This window comes from Aphelocoma coerulescens, chromosome 18 (assembly GCF_041296385.1).
Source record: "Aphelocoma coerulescens isolate FSJ_1873_10779 chromosome 18, UR_Acoe_1.0, whole genome shotgun sequence".
Classification (NCBI taxonomy): Eukaryota; Metazoa; Chordata; class Aves; order Passeriformes; family Corvidae; genus Aphelocoma; species Aphelocoma coerulescens.
In genome coordinates, this window is record NC_091031.1 from 3,551,893 (window position 1) to 3,574,612 (window position 22,720).

The 22,720-nt window shown below is 41.1% G+C and overlaps 1 protein-coding gene across 11 annotated transcripts in view; it reads left to right on the forward strand.

Annotated features, from left to right (window-relative positions):
• Positions 1 to 3,340: 3,340 nt before the first annotated feature.
• BPTF (bromodomain PHD finger transcription factor) overlaps positions 3,341 to 22,720 on the forward strand; it is a 53,369-nt gene continuing 33,989 nt past the window's right edge. For 7 of the 11 annotated variants that reach the window (XM_069032919.1, XM_069032925.1, XM_069032920.1 and 4 more), the window contains exons 1-2: positions 3,342 to 4,124; positions 16,016 to 16,838. In XM_069032919.1, coding sequence (XP_068889020.1) covers positions 3,491 to 4,124; positions 16,016 to 16,838 — 1,457 coding nt within the window. In that variant the 5' untranslated portion in view covers positions 3,342 to 3,490. Of the gene's footprint in view, positions 4,125 to 16,015; positions 16,839 to 22,720 lie in introns of those variants that run through there. The other 4 variants (XM_069032927.1, XM_069032929.1, XM_069032921.1 and 1 more) reach the window with 3 other exon arrangements.

Sequence of the window (22,720 nt, forward strand, 5' to 3'; positions counted from 1 at the left end):
GCACACACAGTTAAAAGGCTCAAGACACTTTGGAAGTTGACATATTTCAGTTTTATTTATACACTGTCAGTACCAAATGTTTATAAAACTAAAATTCTAAAAACAAAACCCCGCTGCAGTGGCAGCTAAAGATTCATACAGAGGGTGACTTCTTGGCACTGGTAGTAGTTGCTTTCAGTATTTTGAACAAGAAAACTGGAATTTAAAATAAGAATATTCTTGCGTACATCAGTTTGTTTTCTCTAAGTATTTTTTCAACTATTGAACGCTTCAGCTTAGTTAATGTCATCTATACTGCTTGAATTCTAGCATTTCAAAGTATATCTTAGATTGGTTTTGACTCCCTTTGAAATATAAAGTGATGAACTAAAGTTTTATGTAAACAACATTTGTTGAAGATTTTACAGGTATCTGTTGAATTATTATTCTGATGAGGCATTCACTTACAGCTGACTTGTTACAAGATACTTGTGGGACTGTATTCATGTAAATGAAAGCTCATCTGGAGTAGGGGAAAATGGGACAGAAGCATAATGCTGGATTTCTTGGAGTCAAGTATAAGATGGATTGTTGGGGACAAGATAATCAGTACATTTTCAGAACAGCAGATACAATGTTATTTTTACTTATTTTTACTAATGATGTGATTGAATAGTAGTAGAATTCAGTATATCGGTATATTGATATACTTTGGTTTTCATCACACTGAATAAAATGGCAATTGGAAACATATTGAATTACCTCAGCAAAAGTCATGTAAGCCCTTCGTTCCTATAACTGACTTCCAGTCTGCAGCTGAGCTCCAGTGGAACGTTACTCAGCAACACCTTGGTATCTTAGAAAAATGTACGTGGAACTGATTTGAGAGCTGAACACCTAAATGCAATTCCTAACACAAGTTATGAAATAGTTTGGAGTGAAGGACTGGACACAAGCATCTCAGTAATTTAAGCAAGAGCATATGCTCACTTGTCTTGAATGCCATCCAGCTGTAGGTTAAGTTCTTTCCCTTATCCTTGGAGAAGGGAGCCCACCCAGACAACAGCTTGGAACAACTGGGGTATTCATCTGCTCTAAAGTGCCTTGTGAAAGGAGTCTTTTTCTCCATCCTGAGGATGGAGGCAGGGTAGGGCCTCCACCCAAAAATTCCTCTTCCTGCTGTGTTCAATTCACTTATAAATACACTCATTTAGCTCTACCACCAGACTCCAAATCGGAACTCCAAGTTCCAAATCAATATGTTCTACTCTGAGTTGGCATTGGGTTGATTTGTCTGTACTGAGGTGTGTGTTGGAAAGGACTAATTTATGTCCTGTCCCTGAAAGGTAACATACCTCTCTATGCACCCATTTCTCCATCTAAATAATTGTCATTTTAGAAGTCCTGTTCAGTAAGCACTTCCACATCACCAACTGATACGGGATGGGATTAAGAGACAAGATATTCTGGTTCACAATTCAAAAGCACATGATTCTCAGCACCTTTGATCTACCACAAATACACAAATTCCTCAGTATTTCAGAGGTGTTAATGCTCTCACGATGCTACAGGCTCTGTAATTGGTGCAGTAGGTGTGCTAGGTACCTTTGCTAGATTGTCAGTGTATAGATGACAGAAATGCACAGGTGTTTCTCCCAAGATACAAGAAGGAGATAATGGAATAACCTCCCTCAAAATGTGTGTCTGTGTATTCATGTATTTAAAGAGTTACCACAATCCTTTGCAACCTTGTAAGAGGTAGTGAAAATCAGCCTGACATAAGGTAACTTTGAAAGGTTCAGAATACAAATTGAGTAGAAAGGCGTATATAGGGTTGGGCAGTGTTGGCTGCTGCTGTGTGTATCATCCTGTGTTTAGACCAGGGCTCTGAGCCTGTGCAGCTGCAACACTGAATATAAAAGAGCTGCAGATAAAAAGCTGGATATACGAGTGCAAATTGGGCTAAACCCTACTGCCATTGTTGTGTGCTTGATGCTGTGGCAGGTTTGTGGGTTTAATGAGGTGCTCGGCCTGAGCAACAAGTTAATGAACAAAAGGGCTTCAAAAATTACTATAGAAGAATGCAAATTAAATGACACATTGGACATGTTGCTGCCTATGTTTGTGGCATGACCGGTGTTGGGTTTTACCTTGCTCAGAAATATAAGCAAGGGACTGAGATAAATGAACATGTAAACAGACTGATTCCTTAATGATAAGACTTCTGGCACTCTGAAATCCCGAAGCTGTCTCAATCTAGCAATGAAAAGGAAGGGTGGTTGTAAGAAATACCAGATGTTTTTGCGCCTTGGGCTGGCTTTCAGTTTGTACTGCATTTGCTTATGAAACTGATACCCTGAATTCAAGTGTGGCATTGGAAACCCAACTGTGCAACTGGTTTTTGTTGATTTTTAGCTCTTTGTGGGTTCTGGCAAATGAGACAACCAGAGGGAATACAAAATAGACGGAGCCCATCTCCTTCCTAGTGCTCCAGGGAACTGCGGAAACAGAAGAATAGAGGAAGTGGATGGACAAAAACGGTGATGGTGGGTCCCTATGTGATCTCAGTGTTTGCTTTACACGGGCGCTGTCTGTGTAAGGGCGAGCTGTAAGAGGGGTTTAATGGGTGAGGAGTCAAAGCACGGCCAGAGATGAGTGTCAGTGGTCAGGAGAGCCGCTTAGTGCCGATGCAGGGGGGAAGCCTCTCTCGAGGGGACACCCTCGGGTGGGGGATGAAGACCCCCGTGGGGAGCCCCTGCCTGGGGGCCGGCGCGCACCCGACGGGCCTGGGGGTTCCCCCGGGGCGCGGGTCGAGCTCCGGGAGAGACCCCGGCCACGGACCCAGAGACTCTGGTGTGGGGAGAAGATGAGTACGGGGGCAGGGCCGGCTGAGCGAGCGGCGGTGTCGGGACCGTGAGCTGGGGCAGGGGGCGCGCCCGGTGCTGGCGGAGGGGAAAGCGGAGCATAAGGGACAAGGGGCGGTGCCGGTGCCTGCGGTTGGTGCCGGGTTCGGGGTCAGTGGTGGGAGTCGCTGCCGGGTTCCGGTTGGGGGTCGGTGCCGTTGTCGGTGCCTGGGGTCGATGTCGGTGCCGGTGTCGGATCCGGGGCCGGGTTCGGTCCGGGTTTTGTGTCCGTGTCGGGCTGGGTGCTGCGTCCGGGGATCACGGGGCCGCCCCGTCGCGGCGGCTCCCTCACGGCCGTGGCGGGCGCGCCCCCTGGCGGCGGCGGCGGGCGCGGCGGTCACGTGAGGCGCTCGGGGCCTGGTGCCGCTTCCCCCAGTCAGCGCGGAGCGGCCGAGGCGCAGGCGGGGAACAAGATGGCGGCCGGCGGCGATCCGGAGCGGGGCGCCGGCGATTCGCGTTGAGCCGCGGCCCGCTCGCCCCGGCCCCCCCCCCGCCCCGGCCCCGCGCCCTCCGCGGGGCGCCGAGCTTGCCCGTAGCCGCCTGTCCGGACTCCGAGCGCCCTCCCGAGCCGCCCTTCCCCTCCCTTCCCCCTCGGCCAGCGCCCAGCGATGCGGGGCCGGCGCGGCAGGCCGCCCAAGCAGCAGCAGCCGGCGGCGGCCGCCGCTCCGGCGAGCGCCCCGGCTCCAGCGGGCCCCATCGGCGGGCTGCGCTCCCGGCAGCGCGGCAGCAGCCGCGGCAGGTGGGCGGCCGCGGCCCAGGCGGAGACGGCGGGGCCCAAGCAGAAGGGAGCCGGCGCTGCCCAGGCCTCGTCGCCCGCCGCCTCGCCCAGGGGGGGCGGCAAGAGGAAGGCGGGCGGCGGCGGCAGCAGCACCCCCGGTGGGGGAGGCAGCGGCGGTAAGGGCAGGGGCAGGGCCGGGGCGGCAGGAGCAGGGGGAGGAGGAGGCGCAGGAGGCAGCTGCAACAGCCAAGGCAGGGCTGCCTCGTCCAGGAGGAGCATCAGCAAAGTGGTGTACGACGATCATGAGAGCGAGGAGGAGGAGGAGAGCATGGTGTCTGAGGAGGAGGAGGAGGAGGGAGACCCCGAGGATAACCAGGACTCCGAGGAGGAAGAGGAGGAGGAGATAATGGAGGAGGAGGACGACGACGACTCTGACTACCCCGAAGAGATGGAGGATGAAGATGATGCCAGTTATTGCACTGAGAGCAGCTTCAGGAGCCACAGCACCTACAGCAGCACCCCAGGTAGAGAGTCCGTGGGCGAACTCATACAAGTCGAGGGCACCCCACATGCTCCCTCTAGGTTGGCAAATACGGTCCGCACTCCCATGCGAGGATGTGAGGGATGTCTGCAAGCACTCCCAGGGAGAGGGTTATGCAAATAACCACTGGCAACCCCGGGGACGTTGGGAGCATTGGAAGATGCTCACAAACGCATGCACGGAGAGGAGCAGGGAGGGCGGGCGGCACTTGCTGGAACAAGGGGATGCTTTGCAAATGTTCGTGAGGAACCTGGTGACTGCAGAAATGCGCGACCCACCAGGACGTGTTGCAGACAATGTCAAAAGTGTGTGGAGCATTCACTTTAAATTTAAAAACAAGGGAAACGAGAGGCATACCTTGTAAAGAGGTCCTTTCAATTAAATACAGGAAAGGCTGGCTTGTGCTTGCAAATATAGCTTGATGTTGAAAGGAAAGGAAGCACATGTAAGTTGAAGTGACTTAAAAAAACCAAAAAACCGTAAACACCGAGGATTTTCAGGCTCTTGAGATCAGAGCTATAACTGGATCCAGCATTTACTGGCTTTAAGACAAAAGTAGCTTTCCAAGGAGGGAAATGAGGTGCATTGTTCAAAATGGAGATTGCATTGTTATAGTTTGGGGAGAAGTGCACAGGGCCTCATTGCAAGGATGTAAACCTACTTTTAGTTCAACACAAAGATTAAAAGATGGAGGTTGAGTCAGAGGTCTTGCATTTAAATACTGCGTTTATCTTAAGATATAGCAACCTTTAAAACTCATATTGGGGTTAAAATTCATTCAACATAATAGTGTTGTTTTTTTTTTTAATTCTAGTGGAAAATTTGGGAAATTTTTAGGGCCCACATTTCTGTTTGTCCTTAATTGGTTCATTCACCAAGGTTCAAAAATTCTTTTATTTAAACTTAAGCACTTCGGATTTATTTGAACTCATTCCAGAATGGCGTTCAAGCTTAGATTTTTTTTTTTTTTTTTAAGTGTCTGAACCAGGAGAGTAGTTCAACTTAGAGGTAACCTGGTATGATTTGGGCTACAGGATGATAGACACTGCTGTTGTACGAGTATTTGGCCAGTTTGGAAGAGGGGAGGAACAGGTTGTTGGTGTGAATGCATTGCATCCTAATTAAAAAAGGAATGTAGATCCGAGTAGTTAGCTGAGGACTTTTAAAAAGGGGGAAGTACTGGCTGCTAGATTTGTCTTTATTTGTGTGAGTTAATGATATCGCTTATTCTGTGACTTCATAATAGTACTTTAAAAAGCTCTATGTGTTTGTCTGTTTGTATATTTTAAACTTATATCCATATGCTCAAAAACCTAAATGAATCAAAATAAGTACGTACATTACTAAATCTGTTTAGAGATAATTTTTTAAAGATGTTAGTTTACCTGTTGCAGGAATGTCCTGCAATCAAATTGAAATTTTTTGAATATTTATTACTCAAAGATTGAGATCTGGCTTCATGGAAGAAAAAAGCTCCAAAATACTCTCTTGACTTTTAACTCTCCATTTTCTGCTTAATTGTGATAACTTAATTTTTATTACTTTTTTTGGGAATGCTTATGTCAGGGAAATAATATTTTTATGATTTTAGCTGACTAGGTCAGGATAATATTTTTTACGTGAGCATCCAGGTTTAAAATGAGTTCTGCAGAGAATGGGTGTATGCCATTTTTCAAATGTGCTAGGTGTTTTGGCAAATCAGAAGATAGGTCTGTGTGCATTGTTGTACAAGCATAGACAGGTTTTATGTGGTATTTAGATGTATCAGAAACCATTTTGATAATTCATATGTTTATTTCTCACTTGGTCAGGATGACCTCAGTTAACTTTTTTGAGAGAAGTGTCAGTGTAAGGATTTTTATCCATAGATGATTTTGCTCTGTATTGAGTTTTTGAGAGTTAAAACGTTTGTGTTGTTATTTTGGCAATTTACAGGTGGTTCTCATTAGTTTAGTGTTTGCCTAAAGGTCTCACTCCCTCCTTCCCTATCTCCCAGACACTCCCATCTCCTTTTATGAAAAAAGTACAAACTTTTCATTCAGGCAGCTCAGTCCATGTCTCATCCTGGCCGAACACCTGCTTTGGGACCGTGGCTGTGCAGGGGTGGCACTGATGGAAATCTCAGTCCTGTCATAGTCCAGCAAGGTTGCTGGACACCAGAGCAGCATTGATAGGCAAGGAAGTGCTTTATTTCTCATCAGTATTTCTGTGTCTGATGGGGGCCAGTGCAGAGAGGAGGTAAGAGCAGGGCAGGGGTCCAGAGTTGTGTCTCCAGTGTTCCTGCAGGGGCTTCAGAGCTGTTTGACTGGCGTGCACTCCGAGCACTGGTCTTCAGCTGTGTTTAGATACAGGGGGGGATTATTTCATATCCTTGTCTTCAAGCCAGTCAGATTGTAACACAGTGACAGAGTTCCCATGCTGAGCTGGAGGGCTTGAAGGAGTGTCTCCTCCCTTGGCTTAAACTGCCTCCTGACAGAATTGTGCAGGTTTTTTACCAGAAGAGATGATGAACAATCCTTCTCCTCTTCTCTCAGTCAGTGCAACCTGAGTTACAACCACTTTCAGGATGTAGTCTTAGGGGCTGAAGACTGTTTTTGAGAGCAGGGTATTGAATAATTGCCATCCAAGTCAAACTTCTGCCAACCAAGCTTTTACACGTAAATCACATCCCACTTAAGTGGGGGACAGTTTTTTCTAACTTAGTTAAACAATGAATTAAAAGATCGCAGAGCAGTGTGTCTGGCCAAGAAAGCCTTAGGTTTTGTGCTCTGACTGGGAGCTTATGCTTTATCTTGAACTTAGATCTAGAAGTACTTTCTACTATAATATGATAGTGAAATTAATATTGTTATAATATAAAATAATATTATTAAACTATTTAAAGAAGCAAAATCTTAGAAAAGATAAAATGTCTTTAATATACCACTTAGTCATGGTACAGTAAAAACATACTGTGTGAATAACAGTTATTTCTTTTTCTTCTGCTGGATGTACTTTTGGTAGAGGGATTTTGTGTGTTTGTAATGTCCCTTCCCTCTCACCCCTTTGCATCCGCAGAAGGTGGATGAACTGTTAGGACAGGTATCCTCTATATCTTGTATCACTAAACATTTTTGCCGTTCCCTGTCCACTGTAAATTCTACTTGAGGCTTGTCACCGTTGCATTACAGTTACTAAGTATTTTTCATATGTTGAAGAATTTTAAGAGAAGGATTTAATCAAGATGCCTAGAAGTCCTTCATTTTTTTGTTTCTTGATTTTTCTTCATCAGAAACTGGTAAAACTAGTTTTAGGAAGAGCTATATATCTAGATTTCAGCTGAGATCATCATCAGTGTGTCAAACAAGCAAATGCACAGCACTGGAGTTGGGAGCCAAAATATTTATCTTAAAATACATTAAATAATATTTTTAGATGGATTTTGCTAGTCTGAGCATTTGCAGGGATTGACCATTGCTTCTATTAACCAGTTACTTCACAGTGTGCTTTTATCTTCAGAGTGAAAGAATTTAGCTGGATACCAGGTGCTGCATTTGGTGTGTCTGTAGTAACTTTTATCTGAACACGTTTTCATGCTCTTGAAGAATTGTCTAAGTGGAGACACTGAGATACGACATTAAGATATGCAGCCTCTTTTGTCTGCCATGTGAGAAGATTTACCAGCCTCCCAAACATCTTACCTGGGGTACCCTCTTCTCTAAATTAAACCTGGCATGCTCTTAGTTTACCATTTAGTGATCTGCACTTTGATTTGTGCTCTAGAGGGAATGATCAGTAGTTCATCATGCCAGTCATGAAAAATGTAGAAGAAGAGTTTTAACAAAGAAATTGTGTAGAAGGCGAGAGGACTAAATCTGGGGCTGATCCTGCTGTATTGACTTGTAAATTGGCAGCTTATCTGAAGAGAGCTTTTTCACTTCAGTCATCTCAGAAGCTCTAAGCAGCAAATATCTCACCTGTATACAAGTATGTGTGTTGTAAAAGAGTAATTTCATGTGCTGCAGATGACTTTATTGTGCAAACTTTTTTTGTAGATCTGCAGTAAAATTCTGTAAGTGCTCATTGTGTTGCATGGAACAGGTGTAAGGTGAATAAACGTGGATTTTAGTAGGTTGGGGCTGGCTCTCAGGGCTCACTAACTTCTGAAATTACTTACAGCTTATCCTGAGTGTGTCCCAAGAAATTGTTTAACTCTTCCTGAGAATCATTCTGTTAGTGCTATCTGTAGTTTTGGTTGGATTTTTTTCTTTGCCTGAGTTCTAGGCACAAAGGGGTTGTGCCTCCAAGTCCTTCTCGGAGTGATCTCATCTGCTGCTTGTCTTGCATTAGTTATCCAAATGTTAAAATGATGCTATAGAATATAGGAGGCTTTGTATTCCTGGCTCCTGAGGGAGTGCTGATGGCCATAATGTTGAGAAATTAAATTCTTCATGGCAAATCAGTCGAGAACCCTAGTTTGGTTTAAAAGTGTACTGCTGACAGGTGTGCAAGCGGAAAAAAGAAGCAGGCAAAAGTTTTACTGTTTTAAAAGAACATAAGGACATACTTTTGTACAAGGCAAGGTAGGAGTCAAACTTTACTTAGGAACACGTGTGAGAATTTGTGTGATGTGAGTGCACTCAGGATCTAGCCTAATAACCAGTTATTTTTTCATCTGTGTTTCAACTTCCAAAGCTTTTGTGGTGATGGGAATGCCTCATTTTTAATGTTGGCTTAGTTTTTTAAGTTTAATCTTATTTATTCTGTTCTCCAGACAAAATAAATAAATTTGGGTTAAGTGTGATTATAGCAGGGCAATATTCAAATTGGAGCTGCATCTACAAGTAGTTACAAATGCATCTTATTCTTTCAGAAAGTTTTTCTGGAGAGTCTGTTTGACTTGTGATTATTGGAAACATGATTATCATGTTGTCATTTTTAGAAGGGAAAAAAGTGTTTTGTAAAAGTCAAAGCCTTTAATTTCAGCCCATCCCAAGAAAAAGATTTAGATTTTTCTATTTGGGCACTGCTTTTCATAATATATTCTTATTTTATATTAAACTCATCCATTTTACTGCTTTTTTTTTCTTCGGTGGAAGCTGAGCCAATGTTCTCCCAAGAGGTTGACTTTTAATTAAAGAACCAGTTTGGATATTGCTGTGGCAAACATGCAGCTCTGTCCGGCTTCTGCACTGCTGTGAAAGGAAAGAAAAAAAATAAAAAAAAGGTTCTCTTACACATTATCATCAACTGTTTCCAGTTTTCTCAGTGATATCTAACAAAAACTTCTGTGTTGCTATGCAGTCCCATTTGAAACGTTCCTGGTACAAAGCAATAATATGGGACAGCAAGTGTGTGTTTATTAAAACCAAATCAAAATAGGAGGGTCTCAGGCAGTTTGAGGGCAGTCAAAAGGCAAAGTTTCCAGGAGGAAGGAAAATGTCGGAGAGGGCGTCTTCTCTAAGGAGTGCTCATGCTTCCAGAACATCATATATAACTGCCAGCTGGTCTTTATGTTGAGAAGTTTTTGCAGTGACTCACGATCTGGAAAACAAAACCAGCCCAGTTCTACTTTACTAAAGATGAACTTTCATGTAAGTGTAGTGTGGTTTGACTTGGCTCATGGAACTTGAAGCCAAAATTTAAATCTTTTTTTTGGGCAAATTGAAAGTCTTTTCTGGGGTCAATTAGTGGAGTATGACTGGAGGGGTGGGGGTTTGTTCTGTATTTTCCCGCCTCCTGTGACAGGTTGCTGAAGTATCTGAAACTCCTTGGTATCTTTTCTCTCCCCAATGCTTCTACCAAGTTTATCTTCTCCATGGCAGCTGTCAGCAGGAACTCTGAGCTGGAGAGCCCAAGTGCTGAGAAATTATGAGGAAGGGAAAGTTCTTAGAGAAGAGAAATGAGACCAGCTGTGAACTTTCAAATCAAGAGAGGCTGGAACCAGTGTTTATTTTTCAGGTCAGATTAATGCAGCCACTGCTCTGTCCCTGTTTAAACAAGACAGTGGTCTGAAGGACCTCCATCCACCAGTCCAATATTTGAAATATGTTGGGCTGAAAGACTCTGTTTTCTGGAGGGGAGGGATGTGTAACATCAGTGAGACAAGGCAAAACTGGATTTTGGTGATTTTTGTTAGCCTACACGTGTATGGTGATGGAATACAACTAAAGCTGAAGAGCATGAAAGTGATTTAGTTGTGATACAATCTTTCTGTATTCTGGACAGGGATGTCTATAGTTAATTCAGATACTCTGTTTACATAAACCAGCAGATGTGTTAAAGATGGTTAAAGTAGTTTTAAATTCTGTATTCTCCTGAGGTAAAGAGTAGATAGGACTTTCCCTTTTCTTCTTTCAGTCTGTGAATGAAAATAGAGGCAAGGGGTTTGGTCCTTTTAAACTCTGTTTCATTTCTAAATTCTGAAAAGTTGAATTGATGGAAGTGAAAAAAAATAAAGCAATGGTTTGGGTTTTTTAAGTAAATTCTGGTTTTGGGCATTCAGACTGTTACTTCAGTAACTTTGTTTTATTTCAAATATCATTAGTGTGTTTGCTTAAATATTTGTAATATAAATTATTTTAGTAGATTATCCTAAGTGTAGACTATAATTATCAGTATCTATAATTAAATGTGCCATGGGAATAGAATTGTTTACCCTTTAATCTTAATTACAGGCAGCTCTTCAACTAGGGACGGGTAACCACTGCAGACTGCTTCAGCACTTGGGGAGATGACCAGTGAAGGACTTGCCATTTAAAAGAATCTTGTGCTAGATAGAAATGTAGTGCTGAGACACTCGAGGGGATCTGGATCCTGTCAGTAGTCCAGCTGTGGCAGCAGGAGGCTGTTGGCAAATCTATTTTTTTCCTCCAAATAGAGCTATGGAATTTGAGTGGTGTAGAAGTGGACATTTTCTGCCTTTGTATTGCCTCAAACGTAGAGGTAAAATTTGATTCAGACTTAGTTAATATGCAGAAACTATCTCAGAAGTATCCAATTTGCCTGTAATAAAACTTGAGTACGTTTTGGGAAACTTCAGTGTGGGTAAATTGAGAGTAGATTTCTTGAATTGAGAATGATGCTATAGATGCTATAGTGTAGCAGGAAGTGTAGCAGCTTCAGTTTAAAGTGTGGTCAGTCAAGTGGTGGTGCTTAAAGGAGAAGGAAGTTGCCAGTGCACCTGCTCTGCAATCCTCTTTATGGTTTTGGGGTTAAACAAAATAGTACATACTGCAATTTCTATTTAAAACAAAAATTCCCTGTTGGGGCCCAAATACTTGACAAATGACAACAAATTAAAAAAAAAAAAAAAGTTGTCAAATCCTAGTATCTCTAAAATAATTTAAACCAAAATAAAGTGTTTGAAGTGGCCAGAGTTCTTTGTTGGGCTGTGGGTTTTTTGTGTCTGCCAGTGAATGTCAAATTTAAATATTGGTCCACTTGCCTCATGAAAAAGAAGATTGTCTTTGAAAGTGAAGAGCTTGAAAAATTGGTTATGTTTATGGTACGAAGACGTTTTTCAACGTTTGAGGGATTTTGTGTTTATGAGGCACAGTTGGGTAAAAATGGACTGTGATCTTCAAAAACCTTCACACAGGAGGTGGAACTGCTCTGAAGCAGGGTGAGCTCTGTGGGTTGTCAGCACACTGAAAAATCAGCAGTGAAGAAAGGTTGTCCACCCATCCGGTAAAATACCAACATTTCAGCTCAAAAAAGAGACATGTAGCACTTTGACATCATTATATCATATTCCACTGACCTGCACTTTTAATTTCAGTTCAGCAGCCACTTACAATGCTTCAAAATTTATGAGCACCTTGGCAGAGTGTCCATCCTTTTCACTGGAGATTGTTAGACTGCTTGGGTTTGTTGGTTTGGGCTTCTGAGGTTTTTTTAAAAGGTGTCTGAGTGTTTCTTGAGATCACAGTTGATGTATTGGTCAGTAATACATTTAAGCACAAATTGCTTGGAATTTCTGAATTCCCAAATCACACTTTGTGATTCTTTTCTCATCTTCAAATTCTCTTCAACCCCAGTACAGAGAATATTAATAACAAATTGAAAGTGAAATTGGAAAGAAAAAAAGCCAGCATAGAAAGATTTGAAATACTGTGCCATCAAGTCATTCAAGAAAAATAGTTTCTTTCTAAATATTCTGCATCTTTGAATACTTGCCTTTTTTAGCTCTGGAAACCAGTTTATATTTAGTTTAGAATTGTTCAGAGCAGTTCAGTGCCCGAAAAGAAATTATTTGAGCTCTTGAGCTGTGGTGTGTGGTTTCCAGTGTGGATGGGGAGTGTTGAGGTGCGCAAAATCATAATGTGCTGCAACTGTGTGGCCTAACACAAATGAAGCACACATTTTATAATGCAGTGTTCTTTTCCTATTGTCTGTTTTACTATTGCTTTTGAAATTTCTGTTCTTTATACCAAAGAAAACATGAAAATACATAAATTGATTTAAGTGACTAATGCAGCCATAGGGTTGCGTTGTGCTTGCACCAAAGTACAATTCTTTATTATGCTATTGTGACATATTTGTATCCCGATAACACATTTCTTCTAGATCTCTAATTGTACCAATGTGCTTCCTTTGTAAGAGGAAGTGTTAGAGACTAACTTCTTCAGAACAAATTAGGAATGCTTTGTTTTAAGTTTCTTTTTTTATTCCCCTATTAATTTCACGTGGCAAATATGCGAATGGCCTCCTTGCACCAGGAGAGGTTTGGATTATATATTAGGAAACTTTGTTTCGCTGAAAGGGTTGTAAAGCACTGGACCAGGCTGCTCAGGAAACTGGTGTAAGTCATCACCCCTGGAGGTGCTCAAAAATGTGTGGATATGGCACTTGAGTGTTGCAAAATGATTAGAGGATCAGGGACATGGATTATTGATAAAACCAAATCAATAGAAGAGCTGTGCAAGCAAAAGCCTGCAAGAGAAAAACCCTGCATGAGAAAATCCCTGTGTGAGAAACAGGCCCGAGAAACAAAAAGGGAGTTTTGAAGAGATGCAGCTGTGCAGATAAGATGTACTGACCAGGAGAAGGGAGGGTGAACTCTGAATTCTTTTAACCATAACATAACTAGTAGAAGCTTGCCAATGTAGTCTAATTATGTAGAAGCAGAAATGTGCTTTGATAGGTTTTAAGCCACTTAAGAGTTAACAAGCTGGGATACTATATAAGTGCCTCTGGATTGCTAATAAATGGAGCTTGCTTTTATCAACCATATTGGCTGTTCTGCAATTTCTCCCCCCGCCAGAGTCCACGGATTTTTTCCAGCGCTTGAGGACATGGTGGTGAGGCTGGGCTGATGGTTGGGCTTGATCATGAAGGTATTTCCCAACCTTAATGATTCTGTGATTCCATACCATGGTTATCTCATGTGAAAGAGACATCAGCAAAATTGGTATATTGGGAGTCCATTTTTTTTCAGCAGTATTCCTTCACTCTGGTTTATCTTTTTCTAAAATTCCTGGGGGGATTTGTCACTTCTGATTAATTCAGGTAAAGCAGGGTTAACACCCTTGCTGCTCCCTTTCTTGAAGGGCTGTTTTACGGCTTTACTGCATGACAGACATGTTTTTTCTGCTACAGTTGCAAACACTGGAAAGAATCCTGGTTGATAGCTTTGCTGGTTTTTGTGATATTTGGACTCTGTGAGGGCCATCAGTGATTTCAGAATATCTGTTCGGTGGTGGTGGTGGTGTTGTCTTGCATGGCCAACTAGGACTGCAGTGTTGAAGGAAGCTTCAGGACCCTGAAGTAGTTTATTGTGGGAATGTGTCTTTTTTTTGCTTTGGGGTCTTTTAATTAAACCAGCTGTGCCTTATGCATATATGATTTTGGATCATGGTGATAGAAAAGTTGAGTTTAATCTAGAGAACACTTGCTTTGTGTGTGGCTGTGAAACTCCTTTGTGTGTTTGCTGGGATTAAACATTTTCCACTGATTTGTGCAGAGGCATGTTGGAAGAGAGTCATAGAAACATTCTTTCATTTTCCACAGTCAGAACTCAAACTTCACTAAACTTGGAAAGTTATTTTTATCCACAGATGATGTTGACCTATTACTTCTGTAATGGAAACATCTTGCAGTTCATCTTCTGTATTGTTTGGGTGTGTAATTTGTTGCATAAGATTTCATTCTTTAACGTTGGAAAGGGAGAGCTGTATCTGGTGCCCTCTTGCCATACCAGCCTAAGGGTTGATTTATTTCTCCGGAATCATTTGTTGTGCATCAGGATGTTTCTTAGAGTAGCTTTTCTTTCTGGTAACTTTTTTTTCCCCCCTTTTCAATGCTTTAAAGTTTTAATGATGGTGTTTCAGGTTCAGCAGGATCTGCCTTAGCAGATCTTCTCCCATATTAGATTTATTTTCTGTATTTCTGGGAGTATCGAAGGGAGTAGGGTGGGTTGAAAAGTGCTACAGAGAGCCATTTCCTCTTAATGGTAACATCCAAGCTGAGATAAAGTTCACTTATCTCTCAATTTCCTTGAACTTATTTTTGGAGAGGTCTGTTATTTGCAGAATTTGGTCAAGAAGTTATGATTGTGAATCTTAAAATTCCAGACTACTGGTTGTGTCACACTTCAGTCTCAGAACACACAAAGTTTAATACATGTCGCATTTTAATGAAGTGTGTGTGGGAAATGTCTGCTATGGAGAACTGCAGTTTTCCTTTGGATTTTCTCTGTGAATGAAATGCATCCTGCTGACACTTCCCTATGGACAACGGATAATTTTGAAACTTAATTGTTGACCAGAATCTTAGTATGCTTAGTAAGAGGACCTAAAACCAGCTTTCATCTCAGTTCTTGGATTAAACTTAGATGATAGTTTATGAGATTTTCTCAACTTGTTTTTTTTCTATAAAGGGAAATAAGTTTAATGAATGCATCTAAAACTTTTAACTGATAGCTGAGAAATAGTTGCATGTAGCTGGTTAGTTTGATAGAAGATTAAAATATTTCATCTGTCGGGTAGTGTCTCAAAAATTTTCCTCTTTTGTTTTTCCTTCTGCTTGGCATCAAGGATAGTGGAATTAAAGGGAAGGAAGTGTAGCATCTTATCTGAATTAGCATCTGAGACTGAATTGATTATGCTCAGTGTCTTTTCTTTTAGGTAATAAAACAGCTCTTTAGATTAGCTTTTTTTTCGTAAGCTTGTCCTTGAATAATTTTGCTTCCTCATTCTGTGGATATGGTTCCTGTTTTATTGAAGCATGAGGGTGGGTTGGGGTGGTTTTTTTGTTTGTTTGTTTTGAAAAACTGAGAATTTTTGAAATATTTTCATAAAACGTCACATTTACCTTCTGGTTTTGGTTTGTAGGTAGCCAGGAGAAATATTCTAGTTAGAAAGCAGTGGGCAATGCACTTCAGGTTCTCTTTTGTATTTTAATTTGATTGAAATTGATGTTCTAAGACATCTGCCTGAAATGAGATTTCCTGGATGCTGTTGCTGGATAGGAGAATAACTTGCAATAATTTAATACAAAATATCTGTTTGGAGCTTTATGTTTGGAGTTTAAACTAGTCATGCTGAATAAAACTGAGAAAAAATTAATATTTTGGCTGCAGGAAATGTCTTTCTTTTTAAGTAGTTTAAACAATTACATTTCTAGATTTCATTTTAAAGATTCAGTAGATGTATATTGTATGGGAAATGCAATTCCTGTATGTGTCTGAAGCAAAACTTCAGATATCTTGTGTTTTGTTTTCATACTATTAGTTAAAGTATAAGATGGTTAGGTGAGTTAGCACATTCATGTAACTGTGAAGTTTGTGAAGCCTTAATTTGCATTAGTTCAGAATGTTAGCGCAGTGATTGATGATAGATGTTTAAACACATTGGCCTGTGAACAGCAAAATCTTACTGTTGTTTTTTTTTCCAGGTAGGAGAAGACAAAGAGCACATCGTCCTCGTTCTCCAATATTGGAAGAAAAAGATATCCCACCCTTGGAGTTTCCTAAATCCTCAGAGGACTTAATGGTGCCTAGTGAGCATATAATGAATGTTATTGCCATCTATGAGGTACTAAGGAACTTTGGCACTGTTTTGCGCCTCTCTCCTTTTCGTTTTGAGGACTTCTGTGCTGCTCTGGTAAGTCAAGAGCAGTGCACACTTATGGCAGAGATGCATATAGTGCTGTTAAAAGCAGTTTTACGTGAAGAAGACACTTCAAATACTACCTTTGGACCTGCTGACCTCAAAGATAGTGTTAATTCCACTTTGTATTTCATAGATGGAATGACGTGGCCAGAGGTTCTGCGGGTATATTGTGAGAGTGACAAGGAATACCATCATGTTCTTCCTTACCAAGAGACAGAGGACTATCCTTATGGACCAGTAGAGAGTAAAATCAAAGTTCTGCAGTTCTTAGTGGATCAGTTTCTTACCACAAACATTGCACGTGAGGAGTTAATGTCAGAAGGTGTTATTCAGTATGATGATCATTGTAGGGTTTGTCACAAACTTGGGGATTTGCTTTGCTGTGAGACTTGCTCGGCCGTGTACCACTTGGAGTGCGTGAAACCCCCTCTGGAGGAGGTGCCAGAAGACGAGTGGCAGTGCGAGGTCTGCGTGGCACATAAGGTGCCTGGAGTGACTGACTGTGTGGCTGAAATCCAAAAAAACAAACCATACATCCGACATGAACCTATTGGATATGACAGGCATAGGCGGAAATACTGGTTCCTGAACAGGAGAATCATCATGTAAGTCAACTAATTGCATAATTTCTGAACAATAATATTGTGTTTTTAATACGTCATGTAAATTGCTGTTGCCATCTTAAAATTGTTCTTTCTTTAGATAAGGCCGTTGCTTGCTGTTTTGTAAGGAGATTACTAAAGTACATGGAAATAATCCATATTTATCCAAAATTAATATTCTCATAATCTGTACATAAAAAGGAAATTAAAAAAGGGCCTCAGGCTTAATATTAATGTGCCTAAAACACATGAATGTGAGGAAAAGAAAGGGAATTTTAATGAGAGCTCCCCAGTTTCTTGTAAAAGTTACTGAAGAGAACTTTGATTCTTTCTATGATCACATGGTGTGTAGGACTCTACTTGTGGTCTGTCACCTGCTTAAGCAGTGTTTGGCTGCCAGGTTCTGGTACCAGTTTGATGCTCTGCCTTTGAAGCTGAAACTTTCAGAGATGCTCAAAGGGATTCACTGTTACTAGAAATGCAGAAAATGTTGTGTTGAACATTTCTGTTGTGCAGAGAAAGTCAAGAAGACATGCCTGTCTTCGAGGGAGGTACTGCGTGTGCTTCACACAGTTTCCTGTTACTGATTAGTCTCAAGATACAAATTTACCTCAAAATACTAATAGTAATCAAACCCTTGCTAGTGAGGGCATTGCGCCCTGGATTTTACCTGAAAAGTTGAATCTGAAATTATAAAAACACTTCCTACGTTTTTCACAGGAAGATAGCTAAACATTGGTTTTCTCATAAAAGACGGTTCTTATCTAATTGTTCTCATAATGGAGGAGAAATAATATTTAAGTGAAATCAGTGCTATTGTTAAATTAGGAGAAATAGAGATTTTTACCAGAGCTCTGTAAACACAATTTTCCATTCAGTGTTACGGAGAAAATAAACCACAGCTGGGTACCTCACAGAATTTCATACAAAGCAGGTTATAGTGAAATGTTAAGATAGTAGCTAGTGTGTTTAAAAGGGACTGTGAGGTCTGATGATGATGTTACATCTTGCAAAGAAGACACTTCTAAGGACTCATGGTATTCCTTTAAAATGTGGGGCTGTTTCTCTGGGGTATTGTCAGCTGATGGTTTAAGTATTCATTATCTCTGCTCTGTTTCCTGTGTTCTTCTTTCATATTTGTAAAAAAAGAGTCCATGCTTTTTCTTTTGTAGTTTCTCTGGGTTATAAATGTCACAGTGGTGTCAAGAAACCTTTCAAAGGATGCGGGGAATCTTTTATACTCTTTTTTTTGCTATATATACACTCCATGTTTATACTGAGCCACATGCTCCACGGTAAGGGGTGGATCGTTCAGGTGGTTCACCAGATGTGATGGGCACTTGAAGCTGTGGATATTCAAATTTGTCCATTGCCTCATGCAGAATTTCCTACCTTTTGTTTTCAGAAAATGTGTTGAAATTTGGATTTTCACAAAAAGCCTGATTGTGAAGGACATGTAACTGGGATTCTTTTTGCTCTAGTTACTTGTGCTTTAATAACTTATGCTTTCCTCTGCATGGTTTTTGTACATTTCCACTCAAACTCTTGAGAAAAAGGCTGTTCTAAAGATGGGTTTGTCTTCATTGCTCTCCTGTACTGGCAGAGATCTGGGAATTAATGTAAAAAAATCCAGATTGCTCAGGAGTTGATTTTGAGATAAATAGGCAGACTTTGTTTCCTCCCTGTATGTGGGCAGATAGATAATAATTTTTAACCAAACTTGGTCTGTGAAACAATGTTTTTTCCCACTGGAGTATCTGATGTTCAGAAGGTTTTGATACGGGCAATACTTCAACATATTTCAAACTAAAATGAATCATGCAGGTGCTTCATGATCCTTTGAAATCTGCACATGTGTTCTTTCTAGCACATTGGTAATAATTTTAACTGCACTAGAAGAGATATCTTCAGAAGTTAAATGTATTGAGTTTTTAAAAATCCAATATTTTGCATTCCTTTGAGGTGTTATGTGGGCAAATTATTTCATAAGGGGGCACAAGTACTACACAGCTTAATTCCAGGGAAATGCAACTGTAATAACTCACATAGACATTAAACTCTGTACTTCCAGTTTTTAAATTCAGCAAGCATGCTGTATTGCAAACCCAACTGCTTTGCAGATATATATATATATTTCTCTCTCTCTATATATATATGTATCTATCTGTATATCTACACACTGAACAAGATCAAACCACACCTGATATCTTGGATAACTGAAGGGTAACTTGAAGGATAACTGCCAAATGCTAAAACCTGAGATTCATGAAATTATATTATCATATCAACTTTATTAAAATGAATAAAGTGTATTCCCCAATGCCATGTGATCAAATGTATCAGAGGAAACTAATAGATCTAAAAATAATCTGCACAAATACCGATTTGAAATCCTGCCCAGGAGGATTACAGACCTGAAATCCTAAGTTCTTGGTAGTTTTGTTTCTCAAAAGGGTTTTTAGGGCGTTTTACTTCTTCTCCCCTCTCCCCGTTTAAATGTCATAAATTCAACCTGCTGCTGGTTTTCCTACCTTTTAAAGGATTTTGTAGACTTGTTCTCTGATACTTTTATTTCCATCACTTGCCTTGTTTAAGCCCATCATTGTGGGTTTGTTTCTCTTTCCACCTCTTCTGTTTTACGAAGACGGAAATGTGGACACTGAAGGGGTCTCCTCATGAACAAATATCAACAAGATTAAAACAAAAAACAGGCCAAGAACAAATTAATTCCCAAGGTTTTTGTTTCAAGCTGTTTACAAAGGATGATGCCTCTGGGTCAATTGCATTTGTTTCACTTGTGAAGATTGTATCTGCAAGTTAATAACTCAGGAAATTTGGGACTTTGACTTGCATTGTCCTAGTAAGCTGCAGTGTTTTAACAAATTTATCTTTATAGAAATACTGAGATGCTTTGGATTTATCAACTGTCTGTGAAAGAATATAATGAAACACTGTTTGGCTTTCATTTTGATAGCAGAAATAGGACACACATTGTTATTCCTGAGTTGTATGGATCTTCCTCCACAGTCAAAAGCAGTTTCAGCTTTTCTTCTGCAAGATTTGTAATGCTGTTTATGTTCTTGGGGGGTCCTCCTCTATTTTCTATAATTAATTAACAAGGGTTTGGGTCTTCATTTGAATAGATTCCTTTAAAAAATTTCCTGAATTCTTCAGTTTCCAACTGTATCATCATGGAATGCAGAAAATATCCGCTACTAGTAGTACTAAATACTTTGTTATCACCTTACTTGAGAGTTTGTAGCATCTTCTATGTTGCTTTTATCAGTCTTTGAACTTGTCTCTGCAACCTGCCAGTGAATAGTTCCGGGCAGCCAGGGAGGCTGAAAGAGGTAGGAAATAGTCATGTGATTCTTTTCTCCCTCCTTGGCCTCACACATTGTCTATGACTCAGCTGAGTCCCCTGGAGACTCAGCAGACCTGTCCAGCACCAAGCTGGCAAATCTGTCTGGCTTGTCTGAGAAGAACGTTGGGAACTGGTCCTTGTGCAGCTTTGCATCTTTCCATCTTTTTATGACAGCCCCTCTGATTTCTTCAGAGGGTAAAAGTCGTGTCCCTTTAGTAAACACAAAAAGACATTAAGGGAAAGTTAGCTGGAATCATATAATTGTTCATGGAGGTCTTATCTAAGTTGGCCAAAATAGAGTGCGTGGATTGATTTCTGCTGTGTGCTCCAAGTCTTCCCCTAGCACAATCCGAATCTTGGAAAGAAGTTTAGGTGGAGATGAGTTTGGTGTAAGCACACAGACCAACCAGTTTGTGCCATTTCATTTTCTGCCTGTACTTTTTCAATAGAAAACTCTTAATTCCTGAAATTGTCTTGCTGACGTTGTGATAGCCTTCAGTTCAAAACAAACTCTATGCTCAAACCCTGGTATAAATGAAGTAGAAGGGTATTAAAATACTCTTGGATAACCTCACTGTCTGTATCCAGAATATTATCTGAGCAGTTCTTTAGTGGGCAGGACTCCGATCACGCATAGAAGGATTAGCTCCAGGTGCTTTCTGAAGAATACTCTCAGTAGTATGACGTCTCGCTCAGCTCTGTGCACTGAGCCTCAGGGTTTACTGGCCTGCAATACAGCAAACCTTTACTGGTGCAGAAGGCTTTTTCTTGAGTTATCCAGGGAAATTGAAAACAGCAGTTAATTGCTTTTCAGTCCAATGAAACCTTGCAAACCTAGAATAGAAAGGGCTGATGGGAAGGGGAAAGCCAGATGCTGCTTGGGATGTTCAGGTGACACACATACCCTGGCTCCATTAGTGCAGCTAGAGCAATCTCAGATTTGCTGAATGGGGGGAGAAACATGAAAATAAGAAAACACTTGGTTGATCACCATCAAAATTGAAGCAATGTGTACAGGCTGCTTGTCTTGGCAGATGGATGCAGGCATGGCCTTCCCTCATGGAGAGATAAGACTATATTGTCGGACTTGATCTCAAAGGTCTTTTCCATCCGAAGTGACTCTCTGATTCTATATAAAGCGTTCATATTGTTGCATATCTAGGTCATATAAGAGGATGTATAAATGGCATTATCTCTCTAGCAAATAATCCTGTAACAGCTACAATAGAGGGGTTCAAAATGAAAGGTTCAAGTTCCCTTTTTGGTCAGTTAAGAAATAAAATAAAAACAGCATCATATTCTGCAGTTAACGTTTGTCAGGAGCAGAGCAGCCTTACAACTGCTGCTTTGCCAGAGTCTTGCACTTGCCACTTCCCTTGGAAACTTGCCAGGGAAAGCTCAGAGGGCACCCATTCCCTGTCCTTTTTAGTTAAGCATTTTGTTTCATCCTTTTATTTCCTCTCACTGTATAAAGCCCTATTCTTGCATTCTCATCGCCCTTTCCATCTTGGTTTTTGGGTGTTTGCCTTTATCTTCCTCTTCTGTGGCTCTAGTTCACCACTGGTAATGAAAGTGCTGTTGTTCCTATTGTTGTTAGTAAATATCTCTTGGTTTAGAGGAAACATAGTTTAAACAGTAATTTTTCCATAGAGTCAAATGATTGTCAGTGTTCAGCTGTTATATTTTGGTGTGTTGTATGTGACAGTCTTGCTGAAATGAGCTGTTTTCTGAGAAAACTTGTCAAACTTAACAGGTTGGTGTGGGTAAAACTAATGGAATGTTGGCAGTTTAGAGCAATAAATGGGTAAAGCAGAATTAGTTGCTTTTCATGAGTAAAGCCCTTTATGAGAGAGATGCAAGTTTCTTTGCAATACACCAGGTTTTATCATCAAAACCAAAAGCCAGTTTTGTAATAGTGGTTTTGACAAGTTAATAGTTGAATTTTGAGTAATATTGCCATTATTAACCTCATAACCACCTTATTTCAGTAGTGTTCTGTTTGAGTTGCAAATACTAATTGTTTCACAAACACAGTGTAGGAGGCAGTAGACCAACAGCGATCAAGTTGCCTTAAGGTTGTTTGTCTTTTTGAATCCCTGAAGCCAATTTGTGCCATTTTTAATGTATAAGCCATGGGAAGGCAACCAGTAGAGAGGAACCTGCAACAAACCCTACAAGGGCAGATCTTTGAGACTTAGTCAGCTTCCCATTGCTGTCAGCACTCTGGATTAGGATCCTCAGTAGCCACAGGCCTGCAGTGCTCTAACGGGGTGCAAGTGCAGCAGTAGTTTAGTTCCTTTGCCCAGGTGAAGGCCAGACTGGTCAATCAGTGTCACCCACAAGGTGTGGGGAGCACTGGATGTGCTGTGGAAATAGTGCTTGGGTTCATGCCAGCCTGGATCTGGCTGCTGCTGCTCAACAGGATGGAACAAGCCAAGCTGAAATCCAGCAGCTGCAGAACCACTTGGAGCATCCTCCCTGTGCTCTGCAGCCTCCAGGAGAGCCTGTTACCTGAGGTATT